Raw genomic sequence first — 19805 nt, 5'->3', positions numbered from 1 at the left:
ACAGTCTCATGAACAAATGTTCTTCAAGCTTCAATTCCATCTAGAAAAATACAGTTGTATTAAAAAAATTAAAGAGATGGCAGTTGCAGATTCTGGCCAGAATAAGAGAAATGTCTAAAGAGGATATTCAGTTTGGAACAGCTGCATAAAGGGTCAATTTCAGCCTTGCCTTTCGTCGCCTGCTTCCTCTTTTCAATAGCTCCTCAACAGAAGATCAAATTGGGATTCAAGGATTTCTTAATTGCTACAAGAAAGGGAACGAGAGAAAGGGAAGCGAGGAAGGCCCAGCTGCAAACACTCCAATATATTATGCATTGATATATGAATATTAATTTTCAGGGAGTAACAATGCATCTGTCAAATGCTACCAGGCAAAAGAGATTTGCAGTTATTTTGCCTTTTTCTTCTATAATGACTCTTTTTCTCTCTGCACAAATGGGGAAAGAGGAAAGAACAGTGGTGGCAGAAGACAGAATAGTCACTAAGAGAAAATAATGATGTTAAGATTGTGCTAACAAAATTGGATTGTTACATCTTTTTACATCTTACATCTCTGGAAACACGCCAAGAGTCTTAAAGCACCAAATAGGTAAATGTAAAGGTTCCCCTGCACAGGCATGCTAGTTGTTTCCAACTCTAGGGGCCGGTGCTCATCTCCGTTTCAAAGCCGAAGAGCCAGCGCTTGTCCGAGGACGTCTCCGTGGTCATGTGGCCGGCATGACTAGACGCCAAAGGCGCACGGAACGCTGTTACCTTTCCACCGGAGTGGTCCCTATTTTTCTACTTGCATTTTTACGTGCTTTCGAACTGCTAGGTTGGCAGAAGCTGGGACGAGTAACAGGTGCTCACTCTGTTACGTGGCACTCGGGATTCGACCCGCCAAACTGCCGACCTTCTGATCGACAAGCTCAGCATCCTAACCCACTGAGCCACCGCGTCCCAAATAGTACCAAATAGTACCCCTGAAATGTAGAGAAGCAATATATACTGCTCAAAAAAATAAAGGGAACACTTAAACAACACAATGTACTGTATTTAATAGTAGGATGTCTTATCTTGTGTTCCCTTTATTTTTTTGAGCAGTATAAAAGAGTTGGGTCAAAACAGAACCCATCACGAATGAACATTTTAAACTCATCTTCACATTCCAACTCACCGCTGAAATTTCCACTGATCACATATGGAATTACTCCATCCGGCCATACTCTTTCGGGGCGAGAAGTGGCAGCCCGCCGACTCCGTGGCCGTGCCCAGCCCTGTTTCCATCGTCTCCTCTGCAGCCTTCCAGGTCTGATGTTGGTGCGGTTTGCACCTTTCCCTGTGACAAGACAACAATTTATTTATTTATTTATTTATTAATGGGATTTATATCCCGCCCTATCTCCCGAAGGACTCAGGGCGGCTAACAACAATAACATATAATAAGTACAGAAATTAAGATAAAATTAAAATTAAAGTCATCTGTGCAATAAATTAAAATTAAAAAATAAAAATAAATTAAAAATTGTAAACATAATTAAAATGCCTGTCAGTCCAGGTCAGCCAGGTGGAAAAGGAGTGTTTTGAGGCCGCGGCGAAAGGACTGGAGATCTTGGGCCATCCGAAGCTCAGGGGGGAGCTGATTCCATAGGACTGGCGCTCCCACAGAGAAGGCCCTTCCCCTGGGGTTCGCCAGCCGACATTGTCTAGCCGACGGTACCCTGAGGAGGCCTTCTCTGTGTGAGCGTACTGGGCGATGGGAATTCGTTCCCGGTAGCAGATGGTCCTGCAAGTATCCCGGCCCTGAGCCATGTAGGGCTTTAAAGGTAAGTACCAGCACCTTAAATCTCTCCCGGAGGGCAACCGGTAACCAATGCAGCTCACGCAGGAGGGGTGTAATATGGGAGTATCGGGGTGCTCCCATCACTACCTGTGCAGCTGCATTCTGCACCAGCTGAAGCCTCCGGGTGGTTTTTAAGGGCAGCCCCATGTATAGAGCATTGCAGTAGTCTATACGGGAGGTAACGAGTGCGTGGGTGACTGTACGTAGGGCATCTCGGTCCAGAAAGGGGCGCAATTGGTATATTAGGCGAATCTGGGCAAATGCCCCCCTAGCTACGACTCCAATATGATCTTCAAAACTGAGTCGTGAATCTAGGAGGACGCCCAAATCCAAGTGATTTGTGAGCACCGCTTCTTCCCCAGCGCTTAACCAGTCGATCTGAACCCAGATCTACTCAAAAGAAATTTGTGGTGATCTTGCCAAAAGTCATTTGATGATCAGCTTGTTCTGGGGAAGGTTTGTGGCCTTCTTCCTAAGTCCAAACGTCAATGCACTGGATCTCATTGTCCTTTGACTATCTGTGGAGACCAGCCACTCAAAATTTTCAACCGGAAAGCCTGTAGGAACTGGCCTTCTTTTCTCCTGCAGTTCTGAACTGAGAATGGGAACCTGGTATGTGTAATCTAATGAAGAGAAGGACCAGGGGGTGAGATGATAGCAATTTTCCAATATTTGAGGGGCCGTCACAGAGAAGCGGGAGTCAAACTATTCCTTGGAGCACCTGAGGCCAAGACAAGAAGTAATGGGTAGAAGATAATTAATTAGAGATCCAATCTAGCACTAAGGAGGAATTTCCTGGCAGTGAGAACAATTAATCAGTGGAATGGCTTGCTTCAGGAAGTTGGAGGTGCTCCATCACTGGTGGCTTTCAAGAAAAGACTGGATAGCTATTTGTCTTTCTCTACAGAGTTCTTTCTCTAGACTGCACTAAAAGACTTCCAAGATATTTTCCAACTCTTGTTATTCTGTACTGTGTATTTATTTCCCCACCTATCCTTTATCTTTTTAGACTCCTCTTGTTCATCTTCTTTTCCTCACTTCTTTGGAATGGGAAGGATAAAGGAATCATGATACCAAATGAATGAGCTTTGAAGCGGAGACTGTAGGGATGACATTTATTTATCCAATGCCAACTTGCTTACAATTCCAGGTGGCTTGCAGAGGTTTAAGAAAATCAATAAAGACTCTTCCTCATGTCTATTTGCCTTTAAAATCCCATGGCTTCTTCTTCTTTCTTTCTTTTTTTTTAACCCAAACGGGTGAAATTATTCTGCTTCTCCTATCTTCCTGCCTAGATTTTTCTGCCTCTCCTGCAGACTGAGACATTCTCAGCGGCTCAGAGGATATTCTCAACATCCAGCCCGCTGTGACCCAGCCATGCCAATCTACTGCAACCTCCGGAAACAAACAATTGAGCCAGCCACCGCAAAGGGATTTCACTTCCTCTGTCAACATTGCACCCAATCGTCATGGTTTCTAAGACAGACAGTAATTTGCTGTCCCGAATGGTATGCCGGGGCAAATTAGTTCACCCTCAACTTGGACAAATCAAAATTTGGCTTTCTTGCCCAAAGAGACAGCTACCCAGTTTTGTCCTGCAGGCTCAAAAACCGGTTACAAAGAATTTAAGCATTTGTTCTGATAGCAAGGTTTGGGAAACCGGAAGGTAGAAAATAGGTCTGAATTGGTTGTCTGAATCTAACTGAAATGGCAATATCTCTCTGCCCTTATTGCATTAGGAGATAGTCAACTGGTTGCCTTGTTTAAGGTGACCTCCTGGAAAAGGTGAACTCTGAAGGCCAGGCTGAGACGTTTTCTTGTTTTTTGTCTTTTACGTTACACAGTCCTCGACTTACAACGGACTGTTCAAAGTTACAACGGCACTGAAAATAGTGACTTATGACCATTTCTAACAGGACCGTTGAAGCCTCCCCATGATCTCCTGATCAAAATTCAGATGCTTGGCAACTGGTTCATGTTTATGACGGCTGCAGTGTGCCAGGGTAACGTGATCGCCTCTTCTGACCTTCTGACAAGCAAAGTCAGTGAGGAAGCCAGATTCACTTAACAACTGTGTTACAACTGCAGGGATTCACTTAACAACGGTTGCAAGAAAGGTTGCAAAATGGGGCAAAAACTCACTGCAAAAAAACCCTGTCTGGCTTAGCAACAGAAATTTGGGGCTCCATCGTGGTCGTAAGGCGAGGACTGCCAGCCCATGTTTATTTTATTTATTTTCAGATTGCTATGGGGTTTTTAACTGCTCTTGTGTTTTTAGACTGCAATCAACGAATCAACACAGCGCTGAAAAAAGCGGATCCTGCAGTTGTGGGAAAAAATACCAGGAAGGAAAAATAATTGCCACCCAGAATTATGTGTTCGTGAGAGGGGCAGCTCTATTAATATGCTAAATAAATAAACCAAATTTTGGTTACACTCAAGTGAAGAGTGGGATGTTTTATTCTGGTTCCCCCCCCCCCACCTTCTTATTGTGGATCATTATTAAAGTGTGATAAAACCTAGCTAGCTTATTCATAAGCAATGCATACTTGCCTGTGAAAACACAGTTTTCACCCAAGTTTGTCATGGCTTTGTTACAACGGGGAGGAGTGAGGAAGGCAAGCCAAGCCTTTCTCTCCAAGTTCTTTGGCCCAACGGCTGCCACAGCCTATGAAAGCTGTAGCTGGCAGAAAATCCTCCCCTTCAATGTCCAAGAATGAAGAAAACAAGGAGGCAGTTCAAATCCAAGGCTGATGCTTCACAGCCCAGGTTTCTGGCAAGCTACCGCTTGGCTCTTGCAAAAAGTTAGCATTAGGGTCTGAATGTCTGCCTGGAATTCTCAGATCATTTCCACGGCCCACCCTTGCTTATAGACCAGTGATGGCAAACCTTTTAGAGACCGAGTGCCCAAACTGCAACCCCAAACCCAGTTATTTATCACCGAGTGCCAGGTGGGACGTGGCCCACTGGGTGGGTGTGGCTGTGGTGGTCATGACAGACTGGGTGTGGATGTGGCCAAAGTGGGCATGGTCACCTCAATGCTGCTCTGGGGCCAGGCAGGGTTGGGGGAGATCCAGGGGGTTTCTGGCGGGTGGGGCGGTGGGCAGGAAGCTCATCCTGCGGGTGAGGCGAGGCAAGGCAGGGCGGGGGTGCCATTGCCACAGGGCAAGGCGAGGTGAGGCAGGGGCAGCTTCTGTCTGACACCATCGGCCCCTGCACACAGGCCAGCAAGTGCATGGGGGCTGACGGTGTCCATCAGCAGCCACAGCTCTGGGGCTCCACAGCCCACCACCAGCTGTTCAGAGAAGCCAACTCTGAGCTGGACAGCTGGCCAACAGCTGAGGAGGTGATGCAGTGGGTCGTGCCTGGGAAAACGAGAGCATGTGAAGCCAGGAGGGATGAGACAGGGGGTGGGGGGAGGGAAAGCCGCCGTGCCGGGATGCATCTGGCCATGTGGGACCTTGGGCGGCTGGTTGAAGAGGGATGGTTGCCATCTCCGGGGCATGGCACATGTGCCTACAAAGAGGGCTCTGAGTGCCGCCTCTGGCACGCGGGCCATAAGTTCGCCACCACTGCTATAGATGGTAAACCATAAAGTATATATGTACAAGAAGGGCTGAGGGTGGAAGTTCTTTCTCCGAGCTTGTGGATTGGTTGCCGAACATTTTATTACAGGGCGAGGTAACATCTTCAGCGGAGTTTAAGGGATGTCAGTGTCAGTGTTCTTCTGGGCTTTCTGTGGTCAGTAGGTCTTGTGATGGGGAAGTCACATCAGGTGAGGGTTACGTCAGGCAAGGACTTGCAATGAGTCAAGTGTGGGTGGCATCCAGTGAGGTGATGGGGAGGTCACATCAGGTGACTATCATTGGAAGGTGACGTGCTGATGGGGGGGCGTTGTGTGTGTTGGTTGAAGATCAATGCTGTTGTCATTAGTGTTACAGGCTAACTCTGCCCACTGCCAGGAGTTTGATCCTGACTGGCTCAAGGTTGACTCAGATTGTTGGGGGCAATATGCTGATGCTGTAGACCACTTAGAGAGGGCTGTAAAGCACTATGAAGCGGTATATAAGTGTAAGCGCTATTGCTACACCTGGTTCCCTTTTGGTCCTATCATTGAAACCAGAAGTCCACAAAGAAATCAGAACATCTTGTGGCCACACTTGCCCACAATCCAACCATCACCTTCAAGACTGACAAAGCTGACTGTCCCTTTTGTTCAAAAGCCCACAACATTTGTGAGTTAAGACAAACAGGCCAACCCTGAACGCTTGAAGAGCGTGTGTGTAATTGCCAATTTGCGTACTTTGAATACTGTAGTTTTTCACTCCTTTTTTCTCCGGGAAAAGCCACCTTGATGTAGTGACAAAGGCACCAGGCTAAAAATCTGGAAAACATGGGTTCTGCATAAAGTCAACTGGATGGCTTTGAGGCAGCTTTTCTCTCTCCATCTTAGGAAGAAGAAGAAAAAAAGGAAGGCAAGAAGACACTTTCTAAAAACATTGTTAAGAATACTGTGGGGACCTGTCCAGGTAGTTGCCAGGAGTCAAAATGACTCATAGGTACACATACGTTTTTTTTTGTTGTTATTTTGCAGCCGTTAATCTACAGTTGAACAAATGTCAGTGGTAGGGAGATCTCTTTAGTCCCGGGAAAAATCCTTCACATAATTGTCCTCATTCTACTAAAAAAACCCCACAGCTAATCACTTGCCCCTGCTCAAAGATGGTAGGTATCGTTGCTCCTTTTGTCTTTTTCCTGGGGATCCAGGATCCTGCCAATGTTATCGGTGGACATGTGCCAGGACTGCGCCCGCCTTCCATTCTCCGCTGGAACAGCAGCTGAGCTAACAGTAGCACTGCAAATGTCTGGTTTTCTTTTCACAGGAACATGATGGATGCAACACTCTCTTTTCACACACTGTTTATCTTTCCTGCAATGACTCTTCTCGTCACTTTCGTCATCTTTGGTTAAACCCCCAGGGAAGGCCTTCTTTGCAAAAGCTCTACACAGGTTAGTCCTTGGCGTACGGCCACAATTGAGTCCCACGTGTCTGTTGCCAAGTGGGACATCTGTTAAGCACGCTTTGCCCCGTCTTATGAACTCTCTGGCCACAGTTTGTTAAGAGAATCACTGCAGTGGAGAAGTTGGTAACCTGGTTGTCAAATGAATCTGGGTTCCCCGTTGACTTTGTTCGTCGGAAGGTCGCCAAAGGGGATCACACGATTCAAATGTTTCCAAATCATTTAACAAATGTTTCACTTAGCAACATAAATTTTGGGCTCAACTGTGGCCGTAATTCGAGGGCTACCTGTACCTCCACTGCTAACATTATGAAGATTAGAAGCCCTACCTGAAGTATTGGTAGCAGTTCTTTCAACTGTATGCCGTGTGAGGTCCACAACCCTGTCCACCTGGAACAATCTCAGGTCCTCTTCATCCAAGGCGATATCTCCTATAAAGGCAGCTGGAAAACAGAAGGAAAAAAGGGACTTACGTTTTCAAACTGAATGGATTTAAAAACTACAGTATTTGCAGTACAGCACATTTAATGTATAACTTGCTGTTCATCAAACGCTGCTGATTCACCGCACAGATCGTGACACAAAGGCGGCAGTAAAGACCCCTTTTTAAGCCCCACTTACTCTTAAGCACCTCTAATTTTGTGCTCAGGGCATAAAAATGAATCTGGAGGATTTTCTCTTTGAATCTTGATGTCCTTTCGTATGTTTACATTTTTTTAATGTCAAATCAATAAAAAAGTATCTTTAAAGAAGGACTTCAAAGCAGGCTGTCAACTGACACAGAAAAAGAAATTCAACATTTTATGAACAATAAAAGAGCTAAGAATTACTCCACAATCAGAGAAGGTAAAGAGACATCAATGGACAAACCGATTTTAAAAAAAAATGTGCTTAGAGATAATGTTAAAGAGATGCTGAACCAGGTGGCCCACCTTGTCCAGCTGTTTTTTTTTTTGCTTAAAGAAGGGTAGAACTCACAGTCTCCCATTTACTAATCCAGCACTTTAACCACTACACCAAACTGCCTCTTGGTGTTAGGGACAATACTTGCCCCAATTCATTCTCCAAAGTTATTTGCCCTGTAAGATACCATCTAGGTTCACCACCAAGACTGCCACAGTCTTAAAAATAACCATATTCAAGAACTGTCTTACATCCTTGTTGAAGCTGGATTACATTGTATTTCAAAAATTTCATCAGTCTCCATCTGCTTTCAGGAAGTTCATATGGATGTTTGCAGAAGTGTGAAAAAATCCTAAAATCAGCTACCATGGAATTTTACCAAAGGCAATACCTTCTTAACAGTGCTAATTGGGACTGGAAACGCAATCATTAAGTGATGTGGTTGTAAACCGAAAAACCATATGGCTGTGCCACTTAGCAATGGTCATCCCAGATGCCCTGGTTGCCATCATTAAGTAAGGATCGAGCAAATTATTTAAGTGAGGATCTTTCATGATTACAACTTCTGACTTCCCACTGGCTTCCCCATTGACTTTGTGGGAAACCAGCAGGAAGCCAGCAGACTTCTCATGGCTGGCTGCGGAATTTTGGGAGTTGAAGTCTACAAGTCTTAAAGTTGCCAAGTTTGGAGACCTCTGGCATAGAGGAAAGATGGCTACTATGATGGATGGTTCCTCCCTGTCTCCCCTTCTTCCATCAGCTCAGTTGGCAACTATAATGTTAAACATCTGGTCTCCGTGAAGCTTACTGCATCTGCTAGAGATTTTTTTTTAAAAAAATTATTATTACATAAATTGTTTTAACCTCAAGCTTCTTTGGAAAGTTCCCTTTCTCAAACACCCTCCATCTCTTTCTTGGCACACAGATTTTTGCCAAGCCAGTCTGAGCTCATTTAATCCAAGGGATACTCAAATAACCTCCCATTCATCTGCCACAGAAACAATCAAAATCATATGGTTCCGCTGAACGAAATAGATAACAATGCACAGATCCTTTGTGCCAGATTGGATTCAGTTCCTTTTCAGTTCAGTTCCTAGCAAATTCGAAATTCTACTTCCCACTCTGCAATCACAATGCCAAAGAACCAAACATTCTGGCCGTACATATACATTTCCACTTTTTACAGCCAGAAACACTGAAAGCTGTAATTAAAACCAAACCAATTTTCACAAAATGCTTATTTTTGCATTTTCTATCAGCATGTTGCCGCATTTAAAGCCGTAACAAAATCTATAGGACTCCAGGCAGAAAACAGGGAACCAATTCTTCTGAAAGACATTGGACCGATTAGTCCAGGCACTGCAGATGCTCCATAAGGCAAGGGTGACCACTTGTGCATTGTAAAAAAAATATTGACTCATGTCTTTGGGATGCAAATATTTGAACACCTATCACGAAAGTAGAAATGCAACAAATGCTGTAAAAACATCATCTTCACCTGACAAGATGTGAATATTTGAGGGACAGCTAATATTTGCTCAAAAAGGGACGCAGTGGCTCAGTGGGTTAGGACGCTGAGCTTGTCGATCAGATGGTCGGCAGTTTGGCGGGTCGAATCCCAAGTGCCGCATAACAGAGTGAGCGCCTGTTACTCGTCCCAGCTCCTGCCAACCTAGCAGTTCAAAAGCACGTAAAAATGCAAGTAGAAAAATAGGGACCACTACAGTGGGAAGGTAACAGCATTCCGTGCGCCTTTGGCGTCTAGTCATGCCGGCCACGTGACCATGGAGACGTCCTCGGACAAATGCTGGCTCTTCAGCTTTGAAACGGAGATGAGCACCGACCCCTAGAGTTGGAAACGACTAGCACGCCTGTGCGGGGGAACCTTTACTTTTACTTAATATTTGCTCTGACTTTTTGCTGTAAAATATTGTGAAATTAAATTTCTGGTTTATCCATTGTGTCCTAACTGCCCTGAAGGGGAAAATGCTCAGAGAACGCCAAATCTTTGCACGGTAAGGAACACACGAGGGAAGGAAGGGCAACGTAGCAATACAGTTCTGGAATGCAACTCATGAAAATTTCTGGAACATGAAATGGAAAGAATGAGTGAAAGCAAGCAAAGCATGGCCTTTGGGTACCTAGCTTCCAAGCTCCTAAACATCCTGGTTAAACCATCTTCTCTTTGGAAACAAGAGAGTTGCCTTTCTCTTCCATCCTACTCCCTCCCCACTTCCTTTTTAACTAGCTATTAAAACACATGCGTCTATTCATCTGTTTATTCAATTTGTTTGGCCGCTTAGCTCAGCAGGCGACTGTGGACAGTGAACAGTCTTAAAATAAATTGAAAACAAATTCCCAGAAATAGTAATAAAAGTTAAGAAGGTAAAGGTTCCCCCTGTCCAGTCATGTCTAACTCTAGGCGGTGGTGCTCATCTTAGTTTCTTAGCCAAGGGAGCCGGCGTTGTCTGAAGTCACTTCTGTGGACATGTGGCCAGTATGACTATATGCCGAGGTCCTTGGAATGCTGTTACCTTCCCACCAAAGTGGTACCTATTTATCTACTCGCATTTGCAAGATTTTGAACAGCTAGGTTGGCAGGAGCTGAGGCAAGTAAGGGGAGCTCACCCTATCCACGTGGTACTTGGGTCTTGAACTGCAACCCTTTCAGCCGACAAGTCCAGTGGCTTAACTATTAGGTCACTGTACCCCACCAGAAATAGTAATAGGGAATAGTAAATTAGAATAATGAAGAATAATATTAATGAAGACTAATAATAATAGGCAGATGATACCACTCTAATGGCAGAAAGTGAAGAGGAACTAAAGAGCCTCTTGTTGCAGGTGAAGAAGGAGAGTGCAAAAGATCATGGCATCTGGCCCTCTCAATTCCTGGCAAATAGATGGGGAAGAAATAGAGGTAGTGACAGATTTTATTTTCCTGGGCTCCAAGATCACTGCAGATGAGGACTGTCGCCAAGAAATTAAAAGATGCTTGCTCCTGGGAAGGAAAGCAATGGCAAATCTAGACAGCACACTAAAAAGCAGAGACATCACCCTGTCAACAAAAATGCGTATAGTCAAGGCTATGGTCTTCCCAGTTGCAATATATGGCAGAGAAAGTTGGACCATAAGAAAGGCTGAGTGCCAAAGAATTGAGGCCTTTGAACTATGGTGCTGGAGAAGACTCCTGCGAGTCCCTTGGACTGCAAGGCGATCAAAGCGGTCAGTCCTAGAAGAGATCAACCCCGACTGCTCTTTAGAAGGCCAGATCCTGAAGTTGAAGCTCAAATACTTTGGCCACCTAATGAGAAGGAAGGACTCACTGGAGAAGAAGAGCCTAATGTTGGGAAAGATTGAGGGACGACAGAGAATGAGGTGGCTGGATGAAGTCACTGAAGCCGTAGGCATGAGCCTAAATGGACTCCAGAAGATGGTAGAGGACAGGAAAGCCTGGAGGAACGTTGTCCATGGGGTCGCGATGGGTCGGACACGACTTTGCAGCTAACAACAATAATAATAGGTGCCTTGGGTGCAATCCCTAAACAACTGGAGCACCACTTGAACATCATCAGCATTGACAAAATCATCGTCAGTCAACTGAAGGACCTGGGATAGGTCCTGATACATTTGGTAGGAGTATTCTTTGACTTGATTCTGTAATAAATCAGAAGCTTCCAAAACCCCCAAATATTTCTAGCTTTCTCTTGATGCTGCTGCCTATATCAATTTTTTTACTGTCAGTTGTATTCCATCATCTTCAACAATTTTGCCTGCCTTCATGCTATGATTATTGTTATGATTACTTTAAACTAAGGAACTGAAATAAAGAACATTAGTCTCTCACAATATTTTCAACTGAGGGCACCAAAATATTAGGAGGTTTTGTGTTATCATTAGATGTCGGCCACACAAACACACCTCCATTTTCAGTGCCCTGAGGGAACCTCAGTATCCTTCAGTCCAAAGGTTGGGAAGTTCTGCTCTAATTCAAGCTGTGCCACAGATTGAGCTTCCAGTCCCAACAGTTGAACTCAGAATATTTGGTCTGAAATGTCACAGAGACACCCACAATTTCAGTCTAACTTTTGATAGTGAGCCTAGAAACATTTCCAAAGAGCCAAGTTGGCAGAGCTGCTGCATGTGTGAACTAGCCCCTTGTTTCAGAGACTTCAAAGCATTCGCAAACACAGTAAAGAAATAAGTTAAATTGAAGAGATTTACTTGCTAGAACTGCCTGTTCCCCACCGAAGCAGTATGAAAAAGCGTAATTACAAAGCCTTGCCTATGTGGAGAAAGAATGTAGAGATTCACAGAGAAAGCCAGTTGATACAGCTGGGCAACGAATTGACTGCTTAATCATCTGAGTTAATGCCAGCCACAGGCCGAGCCTTCAAAGGCAGAGAATATGGCATAGTGTGTCTCATCTCATCTTAAGCATCTCAATCCAACTGGTATGTTAAGACTTAGGATCTTGGGCTTTTTAACACGGAAAAAAAATTTGTAACTTTAGATTGAGGCACCCTGGGGACTGATTCTAACAATAAATACTTCTCTTTGTTCAAGTGAAACCAGTCTGCTGGTTTCTTCTGATGTTTGTTTATGTATTATTTAGCAATCCTCACCCCCTTAGATAGACAGGGGCAGGTCAGAATCAGTCTCAGCTCTTTGCAACCTATCATTGTAATTTCCTGCAGCCCCAGAGACATCCTTAAGCCATGAAGATGGTGGGTTAGCTGAAGTAAAGAGATGCCTTCATTCTTCTGAAAAAGAACACAGAAAGAACAATCCCAATTGGCTGTTCCTTGTATGGGAAGACAGCAATAAGAAACCGCTGAAGGACTTGATGTGACATGGTAGAGCAGGGTTGTCAAACTCAATTTCATTGAGGGCTGCATCAGCATTGTGGTTGCCCTCAGGGGGCCGGGTGGGTGTGGCCTACTGGGTGGGCATGGCTAGAGTGCGTATGGCCTACTGGGTGAGCGTGGCCAGCTCTACATTGTTCGCATCAAGGGTGCCTATGGGGACCTGGGCAGGAGTGGGACAGATCTGGGGGTCTCTGGTAGAAGGAGTATCTCTGGGCCAGGGCCAAGGCAGTGGGGGCCATTCCCTCACTGTTTCCAGGATGGCTTCGCAGGCCGGATGAAACCACTTCGCGGGCCGGATCTGGCCCCCGGGCCTTGTGTTTGACATGTCTGTGGTAAAGAAAAGACTTGGGGAGACCAAGACTGATCCTTTGGTTACAGAAGGTGGGATGAAGAAAGCACGGTGTGGGTGCGGGTGTGGTTGAAAGAGATAGGATGGGTTTGTTCCTGACTAGAGTGATCCTGGAAGAAACAAAAAAATGATAGAAAGGACAGAATGGATAATATTTGTTGGGAGTGTGAATATGAGAAAGATTTGGTGGAGGTGGTGCTGGCAAGTTATGACTATAAATCAGCAAACAGCCATTTCAAAATGGTGGGGTTCTTAATGCTCTGGAAAGAGTGCAGAGAAGATCAACAAAGATGATAAAGGGTCTGGAGGCTACACCATACAATGAACGATGGAGGGAACTAAGTATATCCAGTCAAAAGAAGAAAAGAACTAGGGGGGATATGATAGCAGTCTTCCAGTATTTGTGAAGCTATCACAGAGAAGAGGGGGGTCAACCTATTCTCCAAAGCACCATAGAAGTAACGGGTGGAAGATCATTAAAGGGAGATCCAACCTAGAATTTAGGAGACCTTTCCTGAAAATGAGAACAATGAATAAGTGGAATGGCCTGCCTCTGGCAACTCACCGGAGCCCTTCAAAAAGACTCCGGACAGTCATTTGTCCAAAATGGTATGAGATCTCCTGCTTGAGAAGGAGGTTAGACTAGAAGATCTCCAAGGTCCCTTCCAATCCTATTATTCTACGTTCTAAGTTGTCTTTTAGGCCTTAGACCCATCTCTGCTATGGAGTCAAAGAAAGGAACAGATTTTTGAATTGTGACCTCTGTCTTGCTTTCAAATTCTTGAGTCGGTTAATTTTTTTTTTAGCTTCACATTTGTCTTTCTGTCAAAAGACTGCTTAAAATTTGTCCGGACAATCATGGCTGTCATTCTGTGGATGGCTGAACCCAGTAAGTGTGCCATTTTACATGTGCTAGGAAATAAACCCTATTGAGCTGAATCCTAACTAAACGTGTATAGAAGGAATTTGAAGGGAGAACACACAGCAACACATAGATACTATAGTTCAGGGCTCCTCAACTTTGGCAACTTTAAGACTTGTGGACTTCAACTCCCAGAATTCCTCAGCCACCTGGCTGAGGAATTCTGGGAGTTGAAGTCCACAAGTCTTAAAGTTGCCAAGGTTGAGGACCCCTGCTATAGCTGATGGCACTTCCAGGCTGGTTATGGTTTTTAGTCTCCAAACCTTTAAACAATTTAAACAAACAATTTAAAACCAAACTAGCCTCACTGCAGCTAACCTCAGAATGATGTTAGTATCAATCATGAGTCAGACCAACTGATTTACAAGCAAATGCCAAAATCTGCACACAATTTCCTCCAACATTCAAGAAGGGCAAAGGTCATGCATGATATTTGTAGCTTTTTCAAAATATCCCTAAGTGGTCACCCTGAGAAGACAGCCATACCAATAATTGGTATACCAATAAAGGTGTTGAGACCTTGGAAAAAGTTCTGAGAAGTGCAACTAAAATCATCAAAGGCCTGGAGACTAAAACCTACGAAGAACGACTTCAGGACTTGGGTTTGGCTAGTCTAAATAAAGGAAGAAATAAGGGAGACATGATAGCAGTATTCTAGTATTTGAGGGGTTGCCACAAATACTAGAAGAAGAAGAGGGCATCAAATCTATTATCCAAAGCACCAGAGGGCAGGACAAGAAGCAATGGTTGGAAACTGACCAAAGAGAGAAGCAACCTGGAATTAAGAAGAGACTTCCTAACAGTGAGGACAATTAACCGGTGGAACAGCTTGCCACCAGAAATCGTGGGCGCTCCATCACTTTAGATTTTTAAGAAGAGGCTAGACAGTCATACTTTGGCCACCTAATGAGAAGGAAGGACTCGCTGGAGAAGAGCCTAATGCTGGGAAAGGTTGAGGGCAAGAGAAGAAGGGGACGACAGAGAAGGAGGTGGCTGGATGGAGTCACTGAAGCAGTAGGTGTGAGCCTAAATGGACTGGAGAAGGTAGTAGAGGACAGGAAGGCCTGGAGGAACAACAACAACAACAGACAGTCACTTGTCTAGGATGATATAGGTTCTCTTGCTTAAGTGGGGGGCTGGACTAGAAGACTCCAAGGTCCCTTCCAGATTCTATTCTATTCTATTCTATTCTATTCTATTCTACTCTACTCTACTCTACTCTACTCTACTCTACTCTACTCTACTCTACTCTACTCTATTCTATTCTATTTATGCTGTTCCGCTGTTCAATTTCACGCTGTGTGAAGCTTCGACACAGCGATGTAGGATGAAACCAGAATTCCAAGCAAGGGGAAAAGGTTTGTCCCAAGCTCCACTAAGCCTGGGGGAGGGGTCATCAGTTTGGAACCCCTTTGTGGCCACAAGGTCTAACTCCAGCTCTCCTTGAATTCTGTTGACTCTTATCTACCACCAATTTGCCTTGACCATTAGTAGTTCTGATTCTTGTAGAGAGCTAGCACGGAATAAACTTGTACTCATTTGCACCACTTTGGCTCCTGGTTTCTTGCATCTGACCCTAGTCTTTCTAATGAAAACTGAATTAATTTACTTCCTTTGCACTAGAGCTGAGCCAGAAATGAAATAGTTCGGGGTGGGGGGTGGGGTGTCAACAGCTTGTTAGTCCTTCAAGGCAGTCCAAACAAGAAATACAATCATGAAGACTAGATTTATCTTTATTGTAAGGTTGCATGAATAGAATCCTGCAAGTCCATCTTCCCCCCCCCACCTCTTCCCCTTACTTTCCAGGAAGCTAGGGAGGGTCTCTTCTGAAATGTTTCCCACGCCCCTCTTCTGCTTTTGTGGTCTGAGATATTTTTTGCATGATGTCTGTCTAGTCTGCATCTCTCCCTCCGTCTCCCAAGGACATTCGCACATACTGCTACAACAGGAGTGGCAGTGTGGGAATCACACAGGATGCAGAAGTGCCTTGATGGGGAATTCGAGGCATGATTAACAGTAGCAGAGGGATTTAATACAACAGTCTTATGGCATCTTCAAAACTAATGGCTTTACTGTGGCTTAAACATCTATGAACTGAAGATCAGATAAACCAGAGGCTACGCTTATTCGGCAACCATACAGATACATGGATCTGAGAGGGTGAATGCGGGATTACAAAGAGGCGCAACAGGTGCGTACACATTGTGATTTCACTGCTGTTGTGAATGGCCACTATGTTCACTCTGTGTACGCAGTAGTGACTTGCGCTTGCTACAAGGTTCTTTTTTGTGCATTTGCTAGATCAGACAAAACAGAATTACTTCCACAAAACGGATAGGTAGTGTGAGAATAAAGGATTTGTGTGGCATGCATAATTTCACTGCTCTGGAATAATCTAGCTCTTGCCTGAAAGATTCTTGCATCACAGGGGAAGGGAAAACAGAGGAGGCATCAGCAGCACAAACTACTGGCGTTGAAATGGTTTCTGAAGAGCCAACACAATTACAGGCAGTCCTTCACTTGTGAGCTCCAACTGAGCCCCAAAATTCTGTTGCTAAGTGAGGCATTTGGTCAGTGAGTTTTGCCCCCATTGTACGACTTTTCTTGCCACACTTGTTAAGGGAATCACTGCAGTTGTGAAGTTAGTAACCCGGTTGTTAACTGAATCTGGCTTCCCCATCAACTTTGCTTGTCAGAAGGTCGCAAAAAGGGTTCAACCTTATCCCCCCCAGGACACTGCAGCCGTCATAAACATGAATCACTTGCCAAGCATCTGAGAGGCTTATACAGGGAAGTCCTCAACTTACAACGGTCTTGAGTAAAGTGATTTATGACCGTTTTTCACACTTACAACCATTACAATCAAAGTTCGGATGCTTGGCAACTGACTCCTATTTATGACGGTTGCAGAGTCCCGGGGGGGATCATGTGATCCCCTTTCGCAACCTTCTGTCAAGCAAAATCAATGGGGAAGCCAGATTCACTTAACAACCATGTTACTAACTTCACAACTGCAGTGATTCACTTAAGAACTGGGGCGAGAAAGGTCATCAAATGGGGCAAAACCCACTTCACAACTGTCTCGCTTAACAACAGGAATTTTGGGCTCAATTGTGGTCGTAAGCTGAGGACTACCGGTAATCCTGTAATTCATACAGACATGATGAAAACAGCAAAAAAATCCGAGCAATAAACAATATTTTATTCCCATGCCAAGGAATCATAAAAACCCCAGAACTGTATATTTCTGCACAAGAGGAATTCTGTTTAGACATACTGAATGTAGACGGATCTTTCCATCCCAGTCACCAAACACAGACAAGACCAATTACCTTACATATCCTCTTCATAAAAGGGTCAGAGTAGCCCTAGGAAATGCTGCTTTAATGTACACCTTAAAGGACACCTGGACTGCTACCCACCATCTCTGACAGAGTTACAAACAGATCCAGTGAAAAGTCAAAGCTGCCATTGGCTTTCGTGAGATGTTCCTTCAAACAGCAACAAGGATGTTTCTAGTTTTGGGAGAAGGAAACAGAGATACTTAGAACCATAGGAGTGGAAGGGACCTGGGAAGCATTCTAGAGTCCAACCTATTGCCCAGGTCAAGAATCCTCAGACCAATCCCTTTTGCACCTTTGCTTGAAAACCTCCAGTGATGGGGCACCCATGTCTCCAGGAGACAGGTGGTTCCACCGCTTAACGGCTCTCAGTCAGAAGATTCATCTTTAAATTTGGATCTATTTCTGCAAAGCTTCCATCCATTGTTCAGGAACGGGCAACAGTTCCATCTCAAGGGTGAGATAGAGGAGGGGGCAATAGGCTACATACAGAGACACTGAGATTTTCTAAGCAGGAACAGAGAGTTGGTGAAAAGCATCACTGTGGAAGGCAATGGTCTCATGCGTTCCAGCTCTTCTCTTTCATTTCTGCCCATTCCAACTTCCCTCCCAGGCAGCTGGTGCTTATAGGTTAGTTACAGCCCAGGCAGGCTGGCAAATTACCCATTCAGCTGTGCCAAGGGAAGTGTAGAACAATACACGGTACCATGTAGTTGATTGGATAATGGCCAGCAGCAGCCAGGATTCCCAGCCAGCTTCTCTTGAGTGAGTGGCAGCTGGATTGCGTGGGCCTGTGGTTTCTCTTCATCATCTGGTGACAATTTGGGTGAATATGACATTTCTGACCCGTAGCCTGAAATGCCAGTACCAATTCTGTCCTTCTCCGGAGGTTACATTAACCAGGTTAGCCTAAGTTAGTTTGGTTTCTGAAGCCATTTTCCAACACAGTGAGCTTTGAATCTGATCCCACTAACTTAATATTTGCAGAATGCTGACTAATATTGACGACAAGTTAATTCATATTTTCTAGATCCATGTGGTCTGCTTGGCTGGCATGACCAAGCAGCCCTTCCTTGGCAACATGCTGACTCCTGTGAGATAAATAAGCATTTTTGTGGCTGTTGCTGCTTTCCAGCCTGGGCGTTTGCTCGTGGCTGTAGAGACAGTTCATGGTGGCATTCAATATAAAAGAAGTCGGTGACAATAGCTACTTGAAGTTGCGATGTATTGGGGCAGAAACAATCATATCATTTACTGCATTTTCTGCAAAAACTGTTATTCCCCAGACTGAGAGAAGGAAAAGTTAAAGCAAGGCCCTCTGGATTTTACTCCGCTTAGTTGAAGCTGACTTTAGGTGGTGATGCTCATCTGTTTCAAGGCCATTGAGACAGTGCTGTCCAAAGATATTTCCACGGTCATGTGGCTAGCTGCTACTTCCCCACCGAAGTGGTACCTATTTATATATTCACATTTGCATGCTTTCAAACTGCTAGGTTGGTAGGAAGGGACCTCACCCCATCATGTGAGCTCGGATCTCGAACCTGGGTTGCTGGCTTTCCAGCAGACAAGTGTCTTAACCGCTAAGTCACCACACCGCCCTCCATTGAAGTACATAATGGTTAGAACTATACGTTATTGTTACTTTTGGCTTATGATTGCCGGCTTTCCAGCCAATAAGGCCAGTGTCTTAACCGCTGAGCCACCGTGATGCCCTTTTGATTGAGAGGGTGGGAATAAAAAAAGAAAGAAAAATATTTCAAGAAATGGATCGCTGTACTAGGAAGCTCTCATACGTAATACGTGCTGACTTTCTTTCTCCCTTCCTTCAAATGCTGTATCTCTCTACAAAATTTAGTGTTGTTTTCCCCCCCAGCAAGAAATGCCTTAGGATCTCTTTAAAAATCAAATCTGCTCCTCAGCTTACAACCATTTGTTTAGTCACCATTTGAAGTTACAACATCACTGGAAAAAATGGTTTACAATTGGTCCTCGCACTTACAACCATTGCGGCAACCCCGTGAACACAAGATCAAAATTCAGACAGTTGGAATCCAGATTCACGTAATAACTGTAGCAAAAAAGGTCATAAAATAGGGTGAGGCTCTTTTTAACAAACAGCGTCTTTACTATGGAAATTCTGGTCTCAGAATTTGGTCGTACGTCAAGGACTGTCTATATAGAGAACAGTCAGAACTGAATGAGCTCTGACAAGAGTTAAAAGGGAAGGAGGCTAAAATGCAGCACAAACAAATGCATACAAAACAAACAAACAAAGAAATCAATGCATTTAACTAGTGCCATGTTCAGTATATGCTCACTGAATTTGGCAAGCGGCTACAGAGAATCTTGCAGCAGGAGCCACGATGCAGGGACTCATTCAACCCAGCGGGTAAGAAATCACGAAAGAAAGAAAAAAGCATCTCATTGCTTTCAAATAGCTTTCGCTTTAGTTCACTGTAAGTGCATTAAATGTAAAATGAGAAATTCCTACCACATTTTCAAGACTCTGTATTTCTTGCCCAGGAAGGGGCGCAATGGCTTAGTAGTTAAAGTCACCGAGCTTGTCAGCTGGAAAGCTG

The 19805-nt window shown here is 44.5% G+C and overlaps 1 protein-coding gene across 1 annotated transcript in view; it reads right to left on the bottom strand.

Annotated features, from left to right (window-relative positions):
* BMP1 (bone morphogenetic protein 1) overlaps nt 1-19805 on the bottom strand; it is a 137072-nt gene that overhangs the window by 61604 nt on the left and 55663 nt on the right. Inside the window, exons 2-3 of the mRNA XM_081333738.1 lie at nt 7173-7286; nt 1157-1318 (exon numbers count right to left, since the gene is read on the bottom strand). Coding sequence (XP_081189864.1) covers nt 1157-1318; nt 7173-7286 — 276 coding nt within the window. The remainder of the gene's footprint in view (nt 1-1156; nt 1319-7172; nt 7287-19805) is intronic.

Source organism: Vipera berus (genome assembly GCF_964194415.1).
Source record: "Vipera berus genome assembly, chromosome: 8".
Lineage (NCBI taxonomy): Eukaryota > Metazoa > Chordata > Lepidosauria > Squamata > Viperidae > Vipera > Vipera berus.
This window is presented reverse-complemented; position numbering and strand designations above follow the sequence as displayed.